The sequence below is a fragment of the Bufo bufo genome, chromosome 3 (assembly GCF_905171765.1).
Source record: "Bufo bufo chromosome 3, aBufBuf1.1, whole genome shotgun sequence".
In the NCBI taxonomy this organism is placed as follows: Eukaryota; Metazoa; Chordata; class Amphibia; order Anura; family Bufonidae; genus Bufo; species Bufo bufo.
In genome coordinates this window covers 235252536-235276228 of record NC_053391.1, presented here as the reverse complement: position 1 = coordinate 235276228, position 23693 = coordinate 235252536, and the positions used below count along the sequence as shown (strand labels likewise).

General features: G+C 47.8%; 1 protein-coding gene across 5 annotated transcripts in view; it reads right to left on the bottom strand.

Annotated features, from left to right (window-relative positions):
* The window catches only part of LOC120995068 (C4b-binding protein alpha chain-like), a 694048-nt gene that overhangs the window by 633297 nt on the left and 37058 nt on the right, over nucleotides 1-23693 (bottom strand). For 4 of the 5 annotated variants that reach the window (XM_040424045.1, XM_040424047.1, XM_040424046.1 and 1 more), the window contains exon 5: nucleotides 2547-2603. In XM_040424045.1, coding sequence (XP_040279979.1) covers nucleotides 2547-2603 — 57 coding nt within the window. Of the gene's footprint in view, nucleotides 1-2546; nucleotides 2604-7168; nucleotides 7207-23693 lie in introns of those variants that run through there. The other variant, XM_040424049.1, reaches the window with a different exon arrangement.

The window sequence follows — 23693 nt, the reverse complement described above, 5'->3', positions numbered from 1 at the left end:
TAGGCAGCTTGAGACATGGGAGTTACAAGGGGAACAGAGAAATGAACATCCATGTGTATTATGTAATGAGTATGTATATATTATATACACCACATTTTTGTACAGCATATATATCCAGTGGTCGGGTTTGAGATGCCCCCAACACTACACTGCGTCCCCTAGACACAGCTGAGGGGGTGGTAAGGCATGGTGCACCCAATGTGAAATAAGTCCAGAGAGTCAGGGATTGCAGTAAACCAGTATGCTTCTTTACTGGTGGAATTCAAGTGCAAACAATATAGGCAACACACTGAGCTGGCTTCACCAGTCTCTTGTCTGGTAGCCTAAGGTTTTGTGTTGAGGTAAGGCCTAATTGTTTCTTTTTTTCTTGGTGGCCCAGGGTCTGTGGCAGAGTATACCTGTCTCAGGATCTTCTTCTGGTCACTCTAGCAGTCTCCAGAGTCTCTCCTGCTAAGCACTGGTCCCTATCTGAAGACATCTAGGGGCTCTGACTTCTCTACTTTTATACAGTTTCTAATTGATCTAAAACCTTCTAGTTAGTGGGGAAAAGCTGGAGAAGCACAGCCTAAACAGAAACTAGACCGTTTTCAGTCATAAATAACAGACCAAGCTATATTAGAGGGTCAATAGTTCACTGTGTCTGGATTTTCCCTCCAAAATGCATCTCTTCATAGTCCCTTATGACAGCAGTGGGAAATTACTAGCTTCTCAGTTCACAGACTGAATATTCCCAAAGTCTCTTAGTGTTAACTGGCTGTGTATTAACTCAATCTAGAATTCAGTGCAATAACAGTACAAATTAACAGGATATATCATATAAAATGCAATTCAACAGTATAAAACAGTGCAAACATCATAAATTACAGTGCAAGTTTACAGTGCATGGAGATTCCATCCACAAAAATCCTATTAGCAATTTAATCTTGTGCCATGCTAGCAGGGATCTGGGGGTACGATTTCTCCTTACGTACTATTTCTTGCTCATGGTAGACTTAAGGAGTCTGATTACCAAAAAGAACCTCACAACATATCAGCAAAGATAATAACAACTGGGCCTAGCTAAACAACTCTGCAGAAGTACAAAAATCTTAATAACCCATTTTAAAATGACACATATGCTGACACATATAATACCCAGGTGAAAAAAAAGGGGCCAGATGGACCAGAAGGCATCTATCCTATAAATCAATTCCAGACTGTATTTCTACAATGCAAAAAGTATTTATTTGGTCACTGTCTGGCAGTATTATTTAGTAAGATTTTTGTTTCCCTAATGACAGTTTTTCGTATCCACTGTATGGCAACATAAAACTGTCATTATATTTTTGTATTGAGTGGCCATCGTATGGTGATATTATTTAGGAATGTGTGGAACTGTGATTTAGGTATGCCATTATTTGATCACTACATGCCAATATTATTTAAAGGGATTTTCCTTTGGTTGTAGTGTGCTTGGAGGGACTTAAAAACACAAAAGAATGGATACTCACCCTCTCCGACTTCCTGCTGCTGCATTCCATTGCTGCTCTACATTTGCTGCCCCAGCTCAACATGCTGGAAATGCCTGTTCGGCCAATCACTTATTGTCACCTGCAACTTATACTCACCTCCAGGATACTTTGCTACCTTCAGTGGTGTGGGGGTGTATTCTGCTGTCCACTTCTTATTGACTTCTTGACATGGCAAGAAATGGATGTGAATGCCACTCAGCCAATGACTGACTGCGGTAATTACCTGCCTTGGACAGTGATGGGAGTTGGCAATGAACTCAACTGTTCAGTCATAGTTAATGTGAAGTAGGAGACAGTTTAGAGGGAGACTCTTCAGAAGAATATAACAAACCATCCATTTGAGGATACCCCCCCTTCCCGAATAATTAAAGAACTAGAAGACTCCTATTCACTTATTTTTTGACTAGCTAGTTAGTTCTAGGGAAAAAATTTAAAATTTTGACTTTCACTTTTGCCAGGAAAATGGTATTTACCTTAAAGCTGGCTATGACAAATGAGCAGCACTGTCATGTGGCACTTCTGATACTGCATTACTGCTGGCCCCCTGGACACCTGTGCAACTAAAGCAGTTGCACAGGCGGCATGTCTTCCCCTTTAGGCTTTTTATTTATTTTCAGCCAACCACGTGTGGCCAGGAGAGGGCCCCCTAGATCTCTGGGACGCTAAGCATTTACTTGGATGGTGGTAAACTCATGCACTTACAGCAATTAATATATGAAATACTGTAAATACTAGGTTATGCTAGAATAAAGTGGCAATGATTCCTGCCAGCTCATTCTTGTCAGGTGCCTCATGGCCAGCCGTTAAATCTAATCAGCCAATCATACAAAGAAAATCCTAGAAGAACCATCTGGAGGCAAAGGTCATAATTATTGACATTGCTTAGAGCTGTTGGATCCTCACAATTGGATATTGATGGCACACCTTTGCATTTAAAATAAAATTCACAGCACAGTCTAAGAATTTAACTGCATCACTCAAAGGGTAACAAAGTATAAGTATACTAAAAAACAAAACTAGTAGACAATACAGCACCTGTAAACTGGTCCTCATTAGTGTTTTGCTGTGTATTCTGTCCACCATCTTCATCATCTGCAATGAAAAGTAAAACAATATTTAGGGCTCTTTCACACCTGCGTTCTTTTCTTCCGGCATAGAGTTCCGTCGTCGGGGCTCTATGCCGGAAGAATCCTGATCAGGATTATCCTAATGCATTCTGAATGGAGAGTAATCCGTTCAGGATGCATCAGGATGTCTTCAGTTCCGGTACGGAACGTTTGTTGGCCGGAGAAAATACCGCAGCATGCTGCGCTTTTTGCTCCGGCCAAAAATCCGGAACACTTGCCGCAAGGCCGGATCCGGAATGAATGCCCATTGGAAGGCATTGATCCGGATCCGGCCTTAAGCTAAACGTCGTTTCGGCGCATTGCCGGAGCCGACATTTAGCTTTTTCAGAGTGGTTACCATGGCTGCCGGGACGCTAAAGTCCTGACAGCCATGGTAAGTGTAGTGGGGAGCGGGGGAGCAGTGTACTTACCGTCCGTGCGGCTCCCCGGGCGCTCCAGAGTGACGTCAGGGCGCCCCAAGCGCATGGATCACGTGATCCATGTGATCACGTCATCCATGCGCATGGGGCGCTCTGACGTCATTCTGGAGCGCCCCGGGAGCCGCACGGACTGTAAGTATACCGCTCCCCGCTCCTACTATGGCAACCAGGACTTTAATAGCGTCCTGGGTGCCATAGTAACACTGAAAGCATTTGGAAGACGGTTCCGTCTTCAAATGCTTTCAGTACACTTGCGTTTTTCCGGATCCGGCAGGCACCTCCGGCAACGGAAGTGCATGCCGGATCCCAACAACGCAAGTGTGAAAGAGGCCTAAGAATAATTTCAAAAACAGTAACACAAGAAATCAGTATGTTTTCTACAGTACTATATGGTATAACCTTAAGGGAAAAAATGTTCGCTATTTTGTAAGGTTCATGTTATCACTAAACCCACTAATAAAACAGCAATTCATGTAACTGTGGGCATGATGAGTATCTACAGATACAGTCACTTCATTCATAATGTTATATAGCTTCAGTTAAATTTGTTTTTCAAAGAAGACCATAGTTACCAATTCCAGAGGGACTGGCTGACCATATAATGTATGGTATATAGCAGGGGTACTCAACTAGTTTTATTAAAGGTCCACATACCAGGGTCTGCAGTCAGGTGAAGGTCCGAGCTGAACGCCAACAGTAAAGATGCCATGCGATCATGTGATACATGCGCGTGGGGCGCTCTGACGTTATAGTGGAGCGCCCCGGGTAAGTCCCAGAATTAGTAATGGCCACATTAGTGCCCCAGTAAGAATAATGTCCCCATTAGTGCCCCTAGTAAGAGTATTGCCCCCATTAGTGCCCCCCTTCTCTGCTTTTGCAAAAAAATAAAAAATAATTTGCATTCACCTGGCTGCGGTGAACATTCGCTGCTGACTGCAAGCTCAGGACCGGTGCTCCAACGTGATGAAGTCTTGTAGGTCCTGTCCTGAGCTTCTAGTCAGCAGGGAGTGTTCTCCACAGCGTGAGCAAATGGAGGTGGAGGTACCGTAATACAGTGTTTCCCAACCAGTGTGCCTCCAGCTGTTGCAAAACTACAACTCCCAGCATGCCCGCACAGCCAAAGGCTGTCCAGGCATTCTGGGAGTTGTAGTTTTGCAACAGCTGGAGGCACACTGGTTGGGAAACACTGCCGTAATATATATTTTTTTTTACTAGCACAAGTAGCGGTGGAGGTAAAGGCTGTACTAATGGGCGTTCCATGATGGAAGCGCTCATTAGTAAGGGTACTTTCACACTTGCAGCAGGACGGATCCGACAGGCTGCTCACCCTGTCAGATCCATCTTGCCACTACTTCGCCGTGCCGCTGCTCTGTGCCCATCGACTATAATGGGGATGGGGGCAGAGTTACGGCGCAGCACGGTGAGAGGCCGCCAGACTAAAAGTACTACATGTCCGACTTTTTCGTCTGGCGGCCCCCTCAATATAATAAACATTGGTGGCGCAGTGCGCCCCCCCTCAATATAATAAACATTGGTGGCGCAGTGCGCCCCCCCTCAAAATAACAAACATTGGTAGCGCAGTGCACCCCCCCCATCACCCCGATATAATAAACATTGGTGGCGCAGTGCGCCCCCCCTCAATATAATAAACATTGGTGGCGCAGTGCGCCCCCCCTTAAAAATAATAAACATTGGTGGCGCAGTGCGCCCCCCCCATCACCCCAGTATAATAAACATTGGTGGCGCAGTGCGCCCCCATCACCCCAGTATAATAAACATTGGTGGCGCAGTGCGCCCTCCCTCAATATAATAAACATTGGTGGCGCAGTGTGCCCCCCAATATAATAAACATTGGTGGCGCAGTGTGCCCCCCAATATAATAAACATTGGTGGCGCAGTGCGCCCCCCCATCACCCCAGTATAATAAACATTGGTGGCGCAGTGCGCCCTCCCTCAATATAATAAACATTGGTGGCGCAGTGTGCCCCCCCTCAAAATAATAAACATTGGTGGCGCAGTGTGCCCCCCTCAAAATAATAAACATTGGTGGCGCAGTGCGCCCCCCATCACCCCAGTATAATAAACATTGGTGGCGCAGTGCGCCCTGCCTCAATATAATAAACATTGGTGGCGCAGTGTGCCCCCCAATATAATAAACATTGGTGGCGCAGTGTGCCCCCCAATATAATAAACATTGGTGGCGCAGTGTGCCCCCCAATATAATAAACATTGGTGGCACAGTGTGCCCCCCAATATAATAAACATTGGTGGCGCAGTGTGCCCCCCAATATAATAAACATTGGTGGAGCAGTGTGCCCCCCAATATAATAAACATTGGTGGAGCAGTGTGCCCCCCAATATAATAAACATTGGTGGCGCAGTGCGCCCCCCCTCAAAATAATAAACATTGGTGGCGCAGTGCGCCCCCCCATCACCCCAGTATAATAAACATTGGTGGCGCAGTGCGCCCCCCCATCACCCCAGTATAATAAACATTGGTGGCGCAGTGCGCCCCCCCCAATATAATAAACATTGGTGGCGCAGTGTGCCCCCCAATATAATAAACATTGGTGGCGCAGTGGGCAGTGCCAATGAGGGTTAAAAAATTATTTACTCACCTCCTCCAGTTGATCGCGTAACTGCCGGTCTCCAGTTCTTACTTCTTTCTTCAGGACCTGTGGTGACGTCACTGAGCTCATCACATGATCCATCACCATGGTAATGGGCCATGTGATGAGCTCAGTGACGTCACCACAGGTCCTGAAGAAAGAAGTAAGAACTGGAGACCGGTAGTTACGCGATCAACTGGAGGAGGTGAGTTAATTTTCTTTTATTATTTTTAACCCTCATTGGCACCTCCCACTGAGCCACCAATGTTTATTATAATGGGGAAGGGGGGGGCACTGCGCCACCAATGTTTCTTATACTGGGGGGGGGGGGGCGCACTGTGCCACCAACGTTTCTTATACAAATACAGGAGGCGGGTGCTGGAATCAAATAGCCGGCACCCGACCTTTGTGACAGGGGGCTGCGATCAGCTACAATTAACCCCTCAGGTACCGCACCTGAAGGGTTAACTCAACTGCAGCTGATCGCAGCTCCCTGTCACAGAGGTCGGGTGCCGGCTATTTGATTCCGGCACCCGCCTCCTGTATTTGTAATACAGGTCAGTTTTCTTCATTGGTGGCGCAGTGGCCACAGCCCCTCCCCTCCTCCTCCTGCCTCTTCTTATTGGCAGCGGCGGGGGCAGCAGCAGCACAGGGGGGAGGGAGAGACTCCTCCTGCGCTGCTGAGAACGATCATCTCCTGTGCCCCGCCGCTGTATTGAGCAGAGCTGCCAGAGTGTGCAGGAGGAGGAGCGCTACATGTGGAGGGAGCCCTGTCTCACTGCGCTGTGGGACAGGTGGAAGTGCGCCGGTAAGCTCCTCCTCCTGCACGGCACAGTGTGTAGGAGAGGAGCAGCGCTCTGAAGGATGGCCGGGGTCCGGACAACTGGCGGCCGCGGTCCGTATTTGGACCGCGGTCCGCCAGTTGAGTACCCCTGGTATATAGGATCTTTTAATGACAGATATCAGGAATTATATCAGGGAAGATTAGGATAGGTCAGATGGATTTTAAGGGTCCAGTCATTTTGTTACATGAGAGATGTTTCTTTTCCTCCCTTTCAGGACACATGATGGACTGCGTGCATGTAGTTGTCCTCCTGGTCTGTATCGTATTGCCATTTGAACTGTTCATATACCAATACCGGAAATAGTTCATCTTGAATTACACTACGGACTTTCCTCTACGTTTTGACCACTAAGGGTACTTTCACACTTGCGTTAAACTTTTCCGGTATTGAGTTCTGTCCTAGGGGCTCAATACCGAAAAAAAAACTGATTAGTTTTATCCTAATGCATTCTGAATGGAGAGCAATCAGTTCAGTATGCATCAGGATGTCTTCAGTTCAGTCACTGTACGGTTTTTGGACGGAGAAAATACTGCAGCTATTTTCTCTGTCCAAAATTCCGGAACACTTGCTGGAATGCCGGATCCGGCATTATTTTCCATTGAAATGCATTAATGCCGGATCCGGCCCCAAGTGTTCCGGAAAAACGCATGCGCAGACCTTTAAAAATGTGGAAAAGATAAATACCGGATCAGTTTTTCCGAATGACAACCAGAGAGACGGATCCGGTATTTCAATGCCTTTGTAAGACGGGATCTGGATCCATCTACAAATAGTATCCGTCTGCATACAGATTGACGGATCCGGCAGGCAGTTCCGGCGACGGAAATGCAAGCCAGAATCCAACAACGCAAGTGTGAAAGTACCCTTACAATCTGGCATCTGACACCAATCCACCGAAACTGTCTTAAACAAATTCAGAAAAGATCAGTTAGTTGCCAAACCCACACAACATGACTCTGTACTCCTCATTCTGCACATTTGGCCCTCCTGCAAATCTTTCTCTACTGGTATCACAGACATGTCCCTCTTCTGAATCTCCTCACAAATCAGGTACCAAATATTTAGTGTCTCAAACTTGGACATCTCTTATTCTCACCCTCAAATCTCTGCCCAGGAACCTCTGCTTTTTTAGCTACAGTATACTATCCCATAGCTCCAAATCTTTCACTTCTTGGTGATGACATTCCGATTAAGATTTCTGGTCCCGATGTTACCTCTCTGCTATCCAGGGCTCGAGAGTGCTTATTAGTTGTTTCTCTTTATTAGCCTCTCACTTTCTACAATTCATTGCTATAAGCATAAGCAATGCGCCACACATACCTGTGACGAGTTACAAGAAGAAGGAGCGCCAGGTGGCCACAGCGCATGTAAGTATGCTGCAGAGTAATTGGCCATGGCCCACTCCTGGGACTCCGATTGGAACTGCCGCTGCCACCAATGATGGGGGGGTCTGCACTGCCCACCAATGATTTTAATACAGGGGAGGGGGGGGGGGGCACACTGCCCACCAATGATTTTAATACAGGGGAGGGGGGAAGGGCACACTGCCCACCAATGATTTTAATACCTGGAGGGGCACACTGCCCACCAATGATTTTAATACAGGGGAGGGTGGAATGGCACACTGCCCACCAATGATTTTAATATGGTGGGGGGAGGGCACACTGCCCACCAATCATTTTAATACGGGGGGGAGGGTGCACTGCCCACCAATGATTTTAATACCAAGGGGGGGAGGGTGCACTGCCCACCAATGATTTTAATACCATGGGGGGGAGGGTGCACTGCCCACCAATGATTTTAATACCGAGGGGGGGGGGAGGTTGCACTGCCCAACAATGATTTTAATACCGGAAAGGGCCCACTGGGGACTGATTGAGATGGTACTGGGGGCTGGTGAGAGGTACTGGAGGCTGATGGAGAGGCACTAAGGGCTGGTGAGAGGCACTGCGGGCTGATGGAGAAGCACTGGGGGCTGGTGAGAGGCACTGGGGGTTGATGGAGAGGAACTGGGAGCTGATGGAGAGGCACTGGGGGCTGATGGAGAGGCACTGGGGGCTTATGGGGAGGCACTGAGGGCTGATAGAGAGGCACTGGGGGCTGATGAGAGGAACTGGGGGCTGGTGAGAGGCACTGGGGGCTGATGGAGAGGCACTGGGGGCTGGTGAGAGGCACTGGGAGCTGGTGAGAGGCACTGGGGGCTGATGAGAGGCAATGGGGGCTGATGGAGAGGCACTGGGGGCTGATGAGAGGCACTGGGGGCTGATGGAGAGGCTACTGGGGGCTGCTATGAGGCTACTGAGGGCTGCTATGAGGCATGGGGCTCTTATCTGAGGTCTGATTGGGGGTCATTTATATTGGGGTCTGAGCTGAGTTGTGATCTAAGGTCTTATTGGGGTCTTTCTAACATTGGGGATCTTATTGGGGCTGTCAGCTGAGGTCTGATAAACATTGGGGGTCTGATTGGTGGTCTGACCTGAGGTGTAATGAAATTTTTTTTTTTCCGGAGCAGCTTGGAGAAAAAAGGCCTCACAGTCTCCCACATTCCTTCTGCCAGGCCAAGCCTGTCAGCACCCCTTAGGCGAAGCCAGCCAGCACCCCTGAGGCCAAGCCAGCCAGCACCCCTGAGGCCAAGCCTGCCAGCACCCCTGAGGCCAAGCCAGCCAGCACCCCTGAGTCTTCAGAACTGTAAGTAAATTATATATAAGGGGAGCTTATAATATGAAAGAGACAAATTATGTCAGAGCGGCTCTTCACCTACACGTGTATCAGCACTAGATATATACCCCTTACTCTCCCTAATACCCAAACTTCACAAAATACATTTCTATACCTTCTGTCTAATACACATACACACCCCACGATATGTACTTTCACCTTCTTGTGTTACAGACCCCTGTACAATTTAACAATCTTCTTTAATACACAGACATTTAGATTCATACATTTCCTACACTGGCACAAATGCATTGCCAGTGACCAACTGTCTGTGCTCAGTCCTACTCGTAACCTTCGCAAGTGCATGAGGAGCTGCGGATGTGGCGGCGAGGTCCGAGAGGTATGTGGGGGTGGGAGATCCGGGAGGGGGGGCCCATACATTTTTTTTGCTATGGGGCCCAGTGATTTCTAGCTACGCCCCTGTGTGGCAATTATCAAGAAACATAGAAACATAGAAACATAGAATGTGTCGGCAGATAAGAACCATTTGGCCCATCTAGTCTGCCCAATATATCTGAATCCTATGAATAGTCCCTGGCCCTATCTTATATGAAGGATAGCCTTATGCCTATCCCATGCATGCTTAAACCCCTTCACTGTATTTGCAGCTACCACTTCTGCAGGAAGGCTATTCCATGCATCCACTACTCTCTCAGTAAAGTAATACTTCCTTATATTACTTTTAAACCTTTGCCCCTCTAATTTAAAACTGTGTCCTCTTGTGGTAGTTTTTCTTTTTATAAATATGCTCTCCTCCTTTACCGAGTTGATTCCCTTTATGTATTTAAAAGTTTCTATCATATCCCCTCTGTCTCTTCTTTCTTCCAAGCTATACATATTAAGGTCCTTTAACCTTTCCTGGTAAGTTTTATCCTGCAATCCATGTACTAGTTTAGTAGCTCTTCTCTGAACTCTCTCTAGAGTATCTATATCCTTCTGGAGATATGGCCTCCAGTACTGCGCACAATACTCCAAGTGAGGTCTCACCAGTGTTCTGTACAGCGGCATAAGCACTTCACTCTTTCTACTGCTTATACCTCTCCCTATACATCCAAGCATTCTGCTGGCATTTCGTGCTGCTATATTACATTGTCTTCCCACCTTTAAGTCTTCTGAAATAATTACTCCTAAATCCCTTTCCTCAGATACTGAGGACAGGACTGTGTCAAATATTCTATATTCTGCCCTTGGGTTTTTACGCCCCAGGTGCATTATCTATATTATTTATAAGCATTATCTTATATTATTTATAAGAAAGAGAAATCAAATGCCCATATCCCAAAAATTCATTTTGTGACAGCAAGGCAGACAGCTCACTTAAGGATAAGATTTTAAGTTTACATAGAAGTCTGTGGAGAGGGGAGGGGGTGGAGGATTGAGCTGCAAAGATAGAAACAAGCAGACTGACATAGACAGTAGTGCATTGTAGGCAGACCACGTGACTGCTATGGGACCCAGAGGGAGGGGGACTCAGCACTGAACTTCTTCTTCTGTTGCCTGGGTGAAAGAAATACATTTTCAAGCAAAGAGGTGATTATACAGTGCTGCCCATAATTAATCATACCCCTGGCAAATTTTGACTTAAAGTTACTTTTATTCAACCAGCAAGTCATTTTTTGACAGGAAATTACATAGGTGTCTCCCAAAAGATAATAAGACGATGTACAAGAGGCATTATTGTGGGGGGAAAAAAACATTTCTCTAAGCCTTTATTTACATTTGAGCAAAAAGTGTCCAGTTGGCGTTAAAAGGGAGAAGCCTTCAACCCAAAGAACACCATCCCCACTGTCAAACATGGTGGTGGGAACCTAATGCTTTGGGGGTGTTTTTCAGCCAATGGACCAGGGAACCTAATCACAGTAAACGGCACCATGAAAAAAGAGCAATACATGAGAATTCTCAAAGACAACATTAGGCAGTCTGCAGAGAAACTTGGCCTTGGGCACCAGTGGACTCTTTAGCATGACAATGACCCAAAACACACAGCAAAAGTGGTGAAGAAATGGTTAGCAGACAAGAACATTAACGTTTTGGAGTGACCCAGCCAGAGTCTAGACTTAAATCCAATTGAGAATCTGTGGAGGGAGCTAAAGATCAGGGTGATGGCAAGAAGATCCTCCAACCTGAAAGATTTGGAGCTCATTGCTAAAGATGAATGGGCAAAAATACCTGTGGAGACATGCAAAAAGCTGGTCTGCAATTATAGGAAGCGTTTGATTGCTGTAATAGCCAATAAAGGCTTTTCTATTAATTATTGAGAAGGGTATGAATAATTTTGGACTGGACACTTTTTGCTCAAATGTAAATAAAAGCTGAGAAAAGTTTTTTTTTTCCACAATAATGCCTCTTGTACATCGTCTTATTATCTTTTGGGAGACACCTATGTCATTTCCCGTCAAAAAATTACTTGTTGGTTGAATAAAAGTAACTTTAAGTCAAAATTTTCCAGGGGTATGAATAATTATGGGCAGCACTGTAGGTTCCATGGTAATTGAATTAATTCCTATGTACTGAGCTCCCCCTAGGGGTGACTGCAGGCAGCCATGCATCTTTGTAAGGCTACTTTCACACTAGCGTTCGGGTGTCCGCTCGTGCGCTCCGTTTGAAGGGGCTCACGAGCGGCCCCGAACGCATCCGTCTGGCCCTAATGCATTCTCAGTGGAGGCGGATCCACTGAGAATGCATCCGCCTGCCAGCGTTCAGCCTCCGCTCCGCTCAGTGAGCGGACACCTGAACGCTGCTTGCAGCGTTCGGGTGTCCGCCTGGCCGTGCGGAGGCGAGCGGATCCGTCCAGACTTATAATGGAAGTCAATGGGGACGGATCCGCTTGAAGATGACACCATATGCCTCAATCTTCAAGCGGATCCGTTCCCCATTGACTTTCAATGTAAAGTCTGAACGGATCCGCTCAGGCTACTTTCTGACTTAGAAAATTTTCTAAGTAATAATGCAGACGGATCCGTTCTGAACGAATGCAAACGTCTGCATTATCGGAGCGGATCCGTCTGATGAAACATCAGACGGATCCGCTCCGAACGCTAGTGTGAAAGTAGCCTAATAGAAGGGAGGCAGGAGATTTATCAATGCATTTATTCCTGGTCTAGTGTAAATACATTGAGAAATATGGTGCGCAGAACGAGCGCCATATTTATGAAGCAACTGTTCCACTTTTTTCAACATAAAAGTCAGATAAAGTGGTTGAGGCCAAAGTCATTATTTAAATTATAGTTTGTAACTAATTAAAATCTTCCACTTTATTAAGGAAAAAAAGCTTAAATTTGTCAGAAATCTGGGGCGTGCACTACGTTTGCAGTGCCTGGGAGGGACTGATGCACTAAGTATTGCTATGGGCCCTTTAAGATCTGTGTATGCCCCTGATATACAGTATTGTATGTGTTTAGCGGTGCTGACTCTTAATGTGAGAAGCACTAAGTACAGGTTGAAGGTCCAGTGTCTCTTATGATTATATTCCACACACCTATATTAGAACTTCAGAAGGTGGATGGTAAATGTGCATCTGAAATCAGCATTCTTTATAAAAAGATATATACTGTATACTGTAATGTTCTTTAGGCTGTCGTTTTCTGGGTCTCGTGCCATGACAAGTACTGTATCATTTGCAAGAGATTGGAGTTTCTCAAACTTTGGAGGGTCACAGATTGAAGACCACTGTATTGTGTAAATGTTAAAGGGGTTGTCTCACTTCAGCAATGGCATTTATCATGTGGTAAAAGTAAATACAAGGCCACTTACTAATGTAATGTCACCGTACACACTATAGTGTGCAAACACGGCCACCATTGCTGGATTTTACGGTGGTCACAACCATGGAAACGAGCAGTGTATAATGTGATGGAAAAATGAATGAAGCCAGCAAAGGAGGCAATATGGACAATCACAATACATTAGTAAGTGGCTTGTATTATCTTTTCTTTTACATGATAAATGCCATTCGTTGAAGTGACAAAACCCCTTTGTACCACTTCAACTCATCTGCCACTAGATGTCCATTTCAAATCCTGGATAGCTGACACAGAGTAGGAAACAGTACAGTTACAGTTACAGTAACTACGGCAAGGCTTATATAGCTCTGTCCACATGTCTTCTCCACCTCCACACACACTTGCCGGTGACAAGTCTTCCCTTCTTTGTCTCCTAGTCTTCTTCTCTGAGGTCCACAAGATCCTCTCCTGTCCCCAGTAATTCCAACTATGGCTCCGCTGAAGTCTTGGCTTTGGAGAGATGCACCCATGCATTGCTCATTGCAAAGTTTCCCTGCTACAGCATTGTGTAAGATAGACTAAAACCCTAGTGGTCTTGGCATTGAAAGGGTTAATGTTAGTATTCCAGAAAAAGTGTTAACATCAGTATCCCTGGGGGTCTAGAAAAGGTGGTAATGCTGCATGCCTGTGTCCAGTGGGTTACCCACCCCACAGACTGCAGCACCCTACCTGTAGCAGGAAGTCTTAGGGTCCATTCACACGTCCGTAGAATGGGTCCGCATTAGGGATGAGCGAACCCGAACTGTATAGTTCGGGTTCGTACCGAATTTTGGGGTGTCCGTGACACGGACCCGAACCCGAACATTTTCGTAAAAGTCCGGGTTCGGTGTTCGGCGCTTTCTTGGCGCTTTTTTGAAAGGCTGCAAAGCAGCCAATCAACAAGCGTCATACTACTTGCCCCAAGAGGCCATCACAGCCTTGCCTACTATTGGCATGGCTGTGATTGGCCAGTGCAGCATGTGACCCAGCCTCTATACAAGCTTGGGTCACGTAGCGCTGCACGTCACTCTGCTGATTCAAGCATAGGGAGAGGTTGCTGCTGCGACGTTAGGGCGAGATTAGGCAGATTAACTCCTCCAAAAGACTTCATTCTGTGATCGATCTCCAGCTGTGGATCATTGAAGTGCTAATATCGACTTGCTCACTTTTTTTAGGCTGCCCAGAGCGTTTTTAGATCACTTTTTTCTGGGGTGATCGGCGGCCATTTTGTGGCTTGTGGTGCGCCAGCACAAGCTACCACCAAGTGCTTTTAACCATCAATAGTGTGGTTATTTTTTGCTATATCCTACATCAGCTGCAGGCTGAGCCTGTGTCACCGAAGTGCATTTAACCATCAACAGTCTGGTTATTTTTTGGCCATATAGTACATCAGGTGCAGGCTGAGCCTGTGTCACCCAAGTGCATTTAACCATCAACAGTGTGGTTAATTTTTGGCCATATACTACATCAGGTGCAGGCTGAGCCTGTGTCACCCAAGTGCATTTAACCATCAACAGTGTGGTTAATTTTTGGCCATATACTACACCAGGTGCAGGCTGAGCCTGTGTCACCCAAGTGCATTTAACCATCAATAGTGTGGTTATTTTTTGGCCATATACTACATCAGGGGCAAGTTGAGCCTGTCACCCAGCGCCTAAAAAATAGACCTGACATTTCTATTCAACCAAATCTGTACTGTTTTAGCTAGTCAAGTTATTTGTAGTGACCGTAAAAGCACAGTTTTTGTTCTGGGTTGAAAAACTATTCCCAAATTTGCCATTCTCAAAATAACTAAGTAGTTTATGTTATATGAGGCCTACTTGAAATCTATCCCAAAAAGGATATCTTAGATTCAAGGTGCTGATAGTGTCATTCAGAAAAACTTAACACACACGCTACCGTGCAGATACAAGTCTAATTCTGTGATTAAACGTATACCTGTCACACAGCGCCAAAAAAAATAGGCCTCACATTTCTATTCAACCAAATCTGTACTGTTTGAGCTGGTCAAGTTATTTGTAGTGACCGTAAAAGCACAGTTTTTGTTCTGGGTTGAAAAACTATTCCCAAATTTGACATTCTCAAAATAAGTAGTTTATGCTATATGAGGCCTACTTGAAATCTATCCCAAAAAGGATATCTTAGATTCAAGGTGCTGATAGTGTCATTCAGAAAAACTTAACACACACGCTACCGTGCAGATACAAGTCTAATTCTGTGATTAAACGTATACCTGTCACACAGCGCAAGAAAAAATAGGCCTCACATTTCTATTCAACCAAATCTGTACTGTTTGAGCTGGTCAAGTTATTTGTAGTGACCGTAAAAGCACAGTTTTTGTTCTGGGGTGAAAAACTATTCCCAAATTTGCCATTCTCAAAATTGTGGTGAACGGGAACAATGAGGAAAACATCTAATAAGGGACGCGGACGTGGACATGGTCGTGGTGGTGTTAGTGGACCCTCTGGTGCTGGGAGAGGACGTGGCCGTTCTGCCACAGCCACACATCCTAGTGAGCCAACTACCTCAGGTCCCAGTAGCCAGCAGAATTTACAGCGATATTTGGTGGGGCCCAATGCCGTTCTAAGGATGGTAAGGCCTGAGCAGGTACAGGCATTAGTCAATTGGGTGGCCGACAGTGGATCCAGCACGTTCACATTATCTCCCACCCAGTCTTCTGCAGAAAGCGCACAGATGGCGCATGAAAACCAAGCCCATCGGTCTGTCACATCACCCCCATGCATATCAGGGAAACTGTCTGAGCCTCAAGTTATGCAGCAGTCTCTTATGCTGTTTGAAGACTCTGCTGCCAGGGTTTCCCAAGGGCATCCACCTAGCCCTTCCCCAGGGGTGGAAGAGATAGAATGCACTAACGCACAACCACTTATTTTTCATGATGATGAGGACATGGGAATACCACCTCAGCACGTCTCTGATGATGACGAAACACAGGTACCAACTGCTGCGTCTTTCTGCAGTGTGCAGACTGAACAGGAGGTCAGGGATCAAGACTGGGTGGAAGACGATGCAGGGGACGATGAGGTCCTAGACCCCACATGGAATGAAGGTCGTGCCACTGACTTTCACAGTTCAGAGGAAGAGGCAGTGGTGAGACCGAGCCAACAGCGTAGCAAAAGAGGGAGCAGTGGGCAAAATCAGAACACCCGCCGCCAAGAGACTCCGCCTGCTACTGACCGCCGCCATCTGGGACCGAGCACCCCAAAGGCAGCTTCAAGGAGTTCCCTGGCATGGCACTTCTTCAAACAATGTGCTGACGACAAGACCCGAGTGGTTTGCACGCTGTGCCATCAGAGCCTGAAGCGAGGCATTAACGTTCTGAACCTTAGCACAACCTGCATGACCAGGCACCTGCATGCAAAGCATGAACTGCAGTGGAGTAAACACCTTAAAAACCAGGAAGTCACTCAGGCTCCCCCTGCTACCTCTTCTGCTGCTGCCGCCTCGGCCTCTTCCTCCACCTCTGGAGGAACGTTGGCACCTGCCGCCGAGCAAACATGGGATGTACCACCAACACCACCACCTGCGTCACCAAGCATCTCAACCATGTCACACGGCAGCGTTCAGCTCTCCATCTCACAAACATTTGAGAGAAAGCGTAAATTCCCACCTAGCCACCCTCGATCCCTGGCCCTGAATGCCAGCATTTCTAAACTACTGGCCTATGAAACGCTGTCATTTAGGCTGGTGGACACAGACAGCTTCAAACAGCTCATGTCGCTTGCTGTCCCACAGTATGTTGTTCCCAGCCGCCACTACTTCTCCAAGAGAGCCATGCCTTCCCTGCACAACCAAGTGTCCGATAAAATCAAGTGTGCACTGCGCAACGCCATCTAACCACAGATACATGGACCAGTAAGCACGGCCAGGGACGCTATATCTCCCTAACTGCACACTGGGTAAATGTAGTGGCGGCTGGGCCCCAGGCGGAGAGCTGTTTGGCGCACGTCCTTCCGCCGCCAAGGATCGCAGGGCAACATTCTTTGCCTCCTGTCTCCTCCTCCTCCTACTCAGCTTCCTCCTCCTCTTCTTCCACCTGCTCATCCAGTCAGCCACACACCTTCACCTCCAACTTCAGCACAGCCCGGCGTAAACGTCAGCAGGCCGTTTTGAAACTCATATGTTTGGGGGACAGGCCCCACACCGCACAGCAGTTGTGGCGGGGTATAGAACAACAGACCGACGAGTGGTTGCTGCCGGTGAGCCTCAAGCCCGGCCTGGTGGTGTGCGATAATGGGCGAAATTTCGTTGCAGCTCTGGGACTAGCCGGTTTGACGCACATCCCTTGCCTGGCGCATGTGCTGAATTTGGTGGTGCAGAAGTTCATTCGCAACTACCCCGACATGTCAGAGCTGCTGCATAAAGTGCGGGCCGTCTGTTCGCGCTTCCGGCGTTCACACCCTGCTGCTGCACGCCTATCTGCGCTACAGCGTAACTTCGGCCTTCCAGCTCACCGCCTCATATGCGATGTGCCCACCAGGTGGAACTCCACCTTGCACATGCTGGACAGACTGTGCGAGCAGCAGCAGGCCATAGTGGAGTTCCAGCTGCTGCACGCACGGGTCAGTCGCACTGCGGAACAGCACCACTTCACCACCAATGACTGGGCCTCCATGCGAGACCTGTGTGCCCTGTTGCGCTGTTTCGAGTACTCCACCAACATGGCCAGTGGCGATGACGCCGTTATCAGCGTTACAATACCACTTCTATGTCTCCTTGAGAAAACACTTAGGGCGATGATGGAAGAGGAGGTGGCCCAGGAGGAAGAGGAGGAAGAGGGGTAATTTTTAGCACTTTCAGGCCAGTCTCTTCGAAGTGACTCAGAGGGAGGTTTTTTGCAACACCAGAGGCCAGGTACAAATGTGGCCAGACAGGGCCCACTACTGGAGGACGAGGAGGACGAGGATGAGGAGGAGGTGGAGGAGGATGAGGATGAAGCATGGCGACTACATGCTGCAGTGCCTGCGCAACGACAGCAGAGTTGCCCACATTTTAACGTGTGCGGAGTACTGGGTTGCCACCCTGCTGGATCCCCGGTACAAAGACAATGTGCCCACCTTACTTCCTACACTGGAGCGTGATAGGAAGATGCGCGAGTACAAGCGCACGTTGGTAGACGCGCTACTGAGAGCATTCCCAAATGTCACAGGGGAACCAGTGGAAGCCCAAGGCGAAGGCAGAGGAGGAGCAAGAGGTCGCCAACGCAGCTGTGTCACGGCCAGCTCCTCTGAGGGCAGGGTTAGCATGGCAGAGATGTGGAAAAGTTTTGTCACCACGCCACAGCTAACTGCACCACCACCTAAAACGGAACGTGTTAGCAGGAGGCAACATTTCACTAACATGGTGGAACAGTACCTGTGCACACCCCTCCACGTACTGACTGATGGTTCGGCCCCCTTCAACTTCTGGGTCTCCAAATTGTCCACGTGGCCAGAGCTAGCCTTTTATGCCTTAGAGGTGCTGGCCTGCCCGGCGGCCAGCGTTTTGTCTGAACGTGTATTCAGCACGGCAGGGGGCGTCATTACAGACAAACGCAGCCGCCTGTCTACAGCCAATGTGGACAAGCTGACGTTCATAAAAATGAACCAGGCATGGATCCCACAGGACCTGTCCATCCCTTGAGCAGATTAGATATTAACTACCTCCCCTTGACAATATATTATTCTACTCCAGGGCACTTCCTCATTCAATACTATTTTTATTTTCATTTTACCATTATATTGCGGGGCAACCCAAAGTTGAATGAACCTCTCCTCTGTCTGGGTGCCGGGGCCTAAATGTGTGACAGTGGCCTGTTCCAGTGGTGGGTGACGTGAAGCCTGAGTCTCTGCTATGACATGAAGACAGATTCTGTGCTGACATAAGGCAAGATTCTCTGTTACGGGACCTCTCTCCTCTGCCTGGGTGCCTGGGCCTAAATGTGTGACAGTGGCCTGTTCCAGTGGTGGGTGACGTGATGCCTGATTCTCTGCTATGACATGAAGACAGATTCTGTGCTGACATAAGGCCAGATTCTCTGTTACGGGACCTCTCTCCTCTGCCTTGGTGCCTGGGCCTAAATGTGTGACAGTGGCCTGTTCCAGTGGTGGGTGACGTGATGCCTGATTCTCTGCTATGACATGAAGACTGATTCTGCGCTGACATAAGGCCAGATTCTCTGTTATGGGACCTCTCTCCTCTGCCTGGGTGACAGGGCCTAAATGTGTGACAGTGGCCTGTTCCAGTGGTGGGTGACGTGAAGCCTGATTCTCTGCTATGACATGAAGACAGATTCTGTGCTGAAATAAGGCCAGATTTTCTGTTACGGGACCTCTCCTCTGTCTGGGTGCCTGGGCCTAAATGTGTGACAGTGGCCTGTTCCAGTGGTGGGTGACGTGAAGCCTGATTCTCTGCTATGACATGAAGACAGATTCTGTGCTGACATAAGGCCAGATTCTCTGTTACGGGACCTCTCTCCTCTGCCTGGGTGCCGGGGCCTAAATGTGTGACAGTGGCCTGTTCCAGTGGTGGGTGACGTGAAGCCTGATTCTCTGCTATGACATGAAGACTGATTCTGCGCTGACATAAGGCCAGATTCTCTGTTACGGGACCTCTCTCCTCTGCCTGGGTGCCGGGGCCTAAATGTGTGACAGTGGCCTGTTCCAGTGGTGGGTGACGTGAAGCCTGATTCTCTGCTATGACATGAAGACAGATTCTGTGCTGACATAAGGACAGATTTTCTGTTACGGGACCTCTCTCCTCTGTCTGGGCCTAAATGTGTGACAGTGGCCTGTTCCAGTGGTGGGTGACGTGATGCCTGATTCTCTGCTATGACATGAAGACAGATTCTGTGCTGACATAAGGACAGATTCTCTGTTACGGGACCTCTCTCCTCTGCCTGGGTGCCGGGGCCTAAATGTGTGACAGTGGCCTGTTCCAGTGGTGGGTGAGGTGAAGCCTGATTCTCTGCTATGACATGAAGACTGATTCTGCGCTGACATAAGGCCAGATTCTCTGTTACGGGACCTCTCTCCTCTGCCTGGGTGCCGGGGCCTAAATGTGTGACAGTGGCCTGTTCCAGTGGTGGGTGACGTGAAGCCTGATTCTCTGCTATGACATGAAGACTGATTCTGCGCTGACATAAGGCCAGATTCTCTGTTACGGGACCTCTCTCCTCTGCCTGAGTGCCGGGGCCTAAATGTGTGACAGTGGCCTGTTCCAGTGGTGGGTGACGTGATGCCTGATTCTCTGCTATGACATGAAGACAGATTCTGTGCTGACATAAGGCCAGATTCTCTGTTACGGGACCTCTCTCCTCTGCCTTGGTGCCTGGGCCTAAATGTGTGACAGTGGCCTGTTCCAGTGGTGGGTGACGTGATGCCTGATTCTCTGCTATGACATGAAGACTGATTCTGCGCTGACATAAGGCCAGATTCTCTGTTATGGGACCTCTCTCCTCTGCCTGGGTGACAGGGCCTAAATGTGTGACAGTGGCCTGTTCCAGTGGTGGGTGACGTGAAGCCTGATTCTCTGCTATGACATGAAGACAGATTCTGTGCTGAAATAAGGCCAGATTTTCTGTTACGGGACCTCTCCTCTGTCTGGGTGCCTGGGCCTAAATGTGTGACAGTGGCCTGTTCCAGTGGTGGGTGACGTGAAGCCTGATTCTCTGCTATGACATGAAGACAGATTCTGTGCTGACATAAGGCCAGATTCTCTGTTACGGGACCTCTCTCCTCTGCCTGGGTGCCGGGGCCTAAATGTGTGACAGTGGCCTGTTCCAGTGGTGGGTGACGTGAAGCCTGATTCTCTGCTATGACATGAAGACTGATTCTGCGCTGACATAAGGCCAGATTCTCTGTTACGGGACCTCTCTCCTCTGCCTGGGTGCCGGGGCCTAAATGTGTGACAGTGGCCTGTTCCAGTGGTGGGTGACGTGAAGCCTGATTCTCTGCTATGACATGAAGACAGATTCTGTGCTGACATAAGGACAGATTTTCTGTTACGGGACCTCTCTCCTCTGTCTGGGCCTAAATGTGTGACAGTGGCCTGTTCCAGTGGTGGGTGACGTGATGCCTGATTCTCTGCTATGACATGAAGACAGATTCTGTGCTGACATAAGGCCAGATTCTCTGTTACGGGACCTCTCTCCTCTGCCTGGGTGCCGGGGCCTAAATGTGTGACAGTGGCCTGTTCCAGTGGTGGGTGAGGTGAAGCCTGATTCTCTGCTATGACATGAAGACTGATTCTGCGCTGACATAAGGCCAGATTCTCTGTTACGGGACCTCTCTCCTCTGCCTGGGTGCCGGGGCCTAAATGTGTGACAGTGGCCTGTTCCAGTGGTGGGTGACGTGAAGCCTGATTCTCTGCTATGACATGAAGACTGATTCTGCGCTGACATAAGGCCAGATTCTCTGTTACGGGACCTCTCTCCTCTGCCTGAGTGCCGGGGCCTAAATGTGTGACAGTGGCCTGTTCCAGTGGTGGGTGACGTGAAGCCTGATTCTCTGCTATGACATGAAGACTGATTCTGCGCTGACATAAGGCCAGATTCTCTGTTACGGGACCTCTCTCCTCTGCCTGGGTGCCGGGGCCTAAATGTGTGACAGTGGCCTGTTCCAGTGGTGGGTGACGTGAAGCCTGATTCTCTGCTATGACATGAAGACTGATTCTGCGCTGACATAAGGACAGATTCTCTGTTACGGGACCTCTCTCCTCTGCATGGGTGCTGGGGCCTAAATGTGTGACAGTGGCCTGTTCCAGTGGTGGGTGACGTGAAGCCTGATTCTCTGCTATGACATGAAGACAGATTCTGTGCTGACATAAGGCCAGATTTTCTGTTACGGGACCTCTCTCCTCTGTCTGGGTGCCTGGGCCTAAATGTGTGACAGTGGCCTGTTCCAGTGGTGGGTGACGTGAAGCCTGATTCTCTGCTATGACATGAAGACAGATTCTGTGCTGACATAAGGCCAGATTCTCTGTTACGGGACCTCTCTCCTCTGCCTGGGTGCCGGGGCCTAAATGTGTGACAGTGGCCTGTTCCAGTGGTGGGTGACGTGAAGCCTGATTCTCTGCTATGACATGAAGACTGATTCTGCGCTGACATAAGGCCAGATTCTCTGTTACGGGACCTCTCTCCTCTGCCTGGGTGCCGGGGCCTAAATGTGTGACAGTGGCCTGTTCCAGTGGTGGGTGACGTGAAGCCTGATTCTCTGCTATGACATGAAGACAGATTCTGCGCTGACATAAGGCCAGATTCTCTGTTACGGGACCTCTCTCCTCTGCCTGGGTGCCGGGGCCTAAATGTGTGACAGTGGCCTGTTCCAGTGGTGGGTGACGTGATGCCTGATTCTCTGCTATGACATGAAGACTGAGGAAGGGGGGGCAAAAGAGTGAAAATAAAAGAGTCCAATTGCCCCCTGAAACAATGCCAGAACAGGTCAGAAGCACAGAGGTTAAGAAATGATAAGCTCAGAGTCCTGTCTACAAATGCTCGCAGTTTAGGTAAAAAAATCAATGAACTTGGGTCAATAATGGCATCTGAGAATGTAGATTTAGTGGCTGTTACGGAGACATGGTTTAATGAAAGAAATGACTGGGACATAACCATACCAGGGTACTCTTTATACAGAAGAGACAGAGAAGGCAAGAAAGGAGGAGGAGTGGCCCTGTATGTGAAAGATAGCATTAAATCTAACCTAATACAAGTTGGTGAGGCCAACATAGAGTCAGTTTGGGTTACGTTGCAGTTTGCTAACCATGCAGTAACTCGTGTAGGTGTGATATATAGACCACCTGGTCAAGTTAAAGAACTAGATGATCTACTAGTTGAAGAAATAGCTAAAATGACAATGAAAGGAGAGGTTATCATTATGGGAGATTTCAATCTTCCAGATATAAACTGGAAAACCAAAATAGCAAGTTCTACCAGGAGTACAGATATTCTAAATTCCCTACTGGGGTTATCTCTACAACAAGTGGTTGAGGAGCCAACCCGGAGGGAGGCCATTTTGGATTTGGTATTCACAAACGGGGATTCGGTATATGATGTCATTGTAGGCGAAACCTTGGGATCTAGTGATCACCAGTCAGTGTCGTTTAATATAAGAACTGTGAAAGAGTCCCACCACACAAAAACAAAAGTTTTAGATTTTAGAAAAACAGACTTTTCAAAAATGAAATTAGTCATAAATGAGTCCTTATCAGACTGGAACGGATTACATGGAGTCCAGGAGAAATGGGACTACTTAAAAGGTGCATTATTGAAGGCAACAGAAAATTGCATTAGACTCGTCAGTAAAAGCAAAAAAAGGAGGAGACCAATGTGGTACTCAGCAGAAGTGGCCCAAATCATTAAAAATAAAAAGCTAGCATTTTGTAATTATAAAAAAACCCAGAGCAATGAAGATAAGGAAATCTACAAGATTAGGCAGAGAGAGGCCAAGCAAGTTATAAGAACTTCTAAAGCGCAGGCAGAAGAAAAACTAGCTCAGTCTATGAAAAAAGGGGATAAGACATTCTTCAGATATATAAATGAAAAAAGGAAATTAAAACAAGGAATAACTAAATTAAAAACAAAGGACGGAAGGTATGTAGAAGATGATAAAGGGCTAGCCGACTGCCTTAATGAATACTTCTGTTCAGTTTTTACAAAAGAAAAAGGAGAAGGACCTCCACTAGAAAGAATGACTATTAAATCGTTTGAT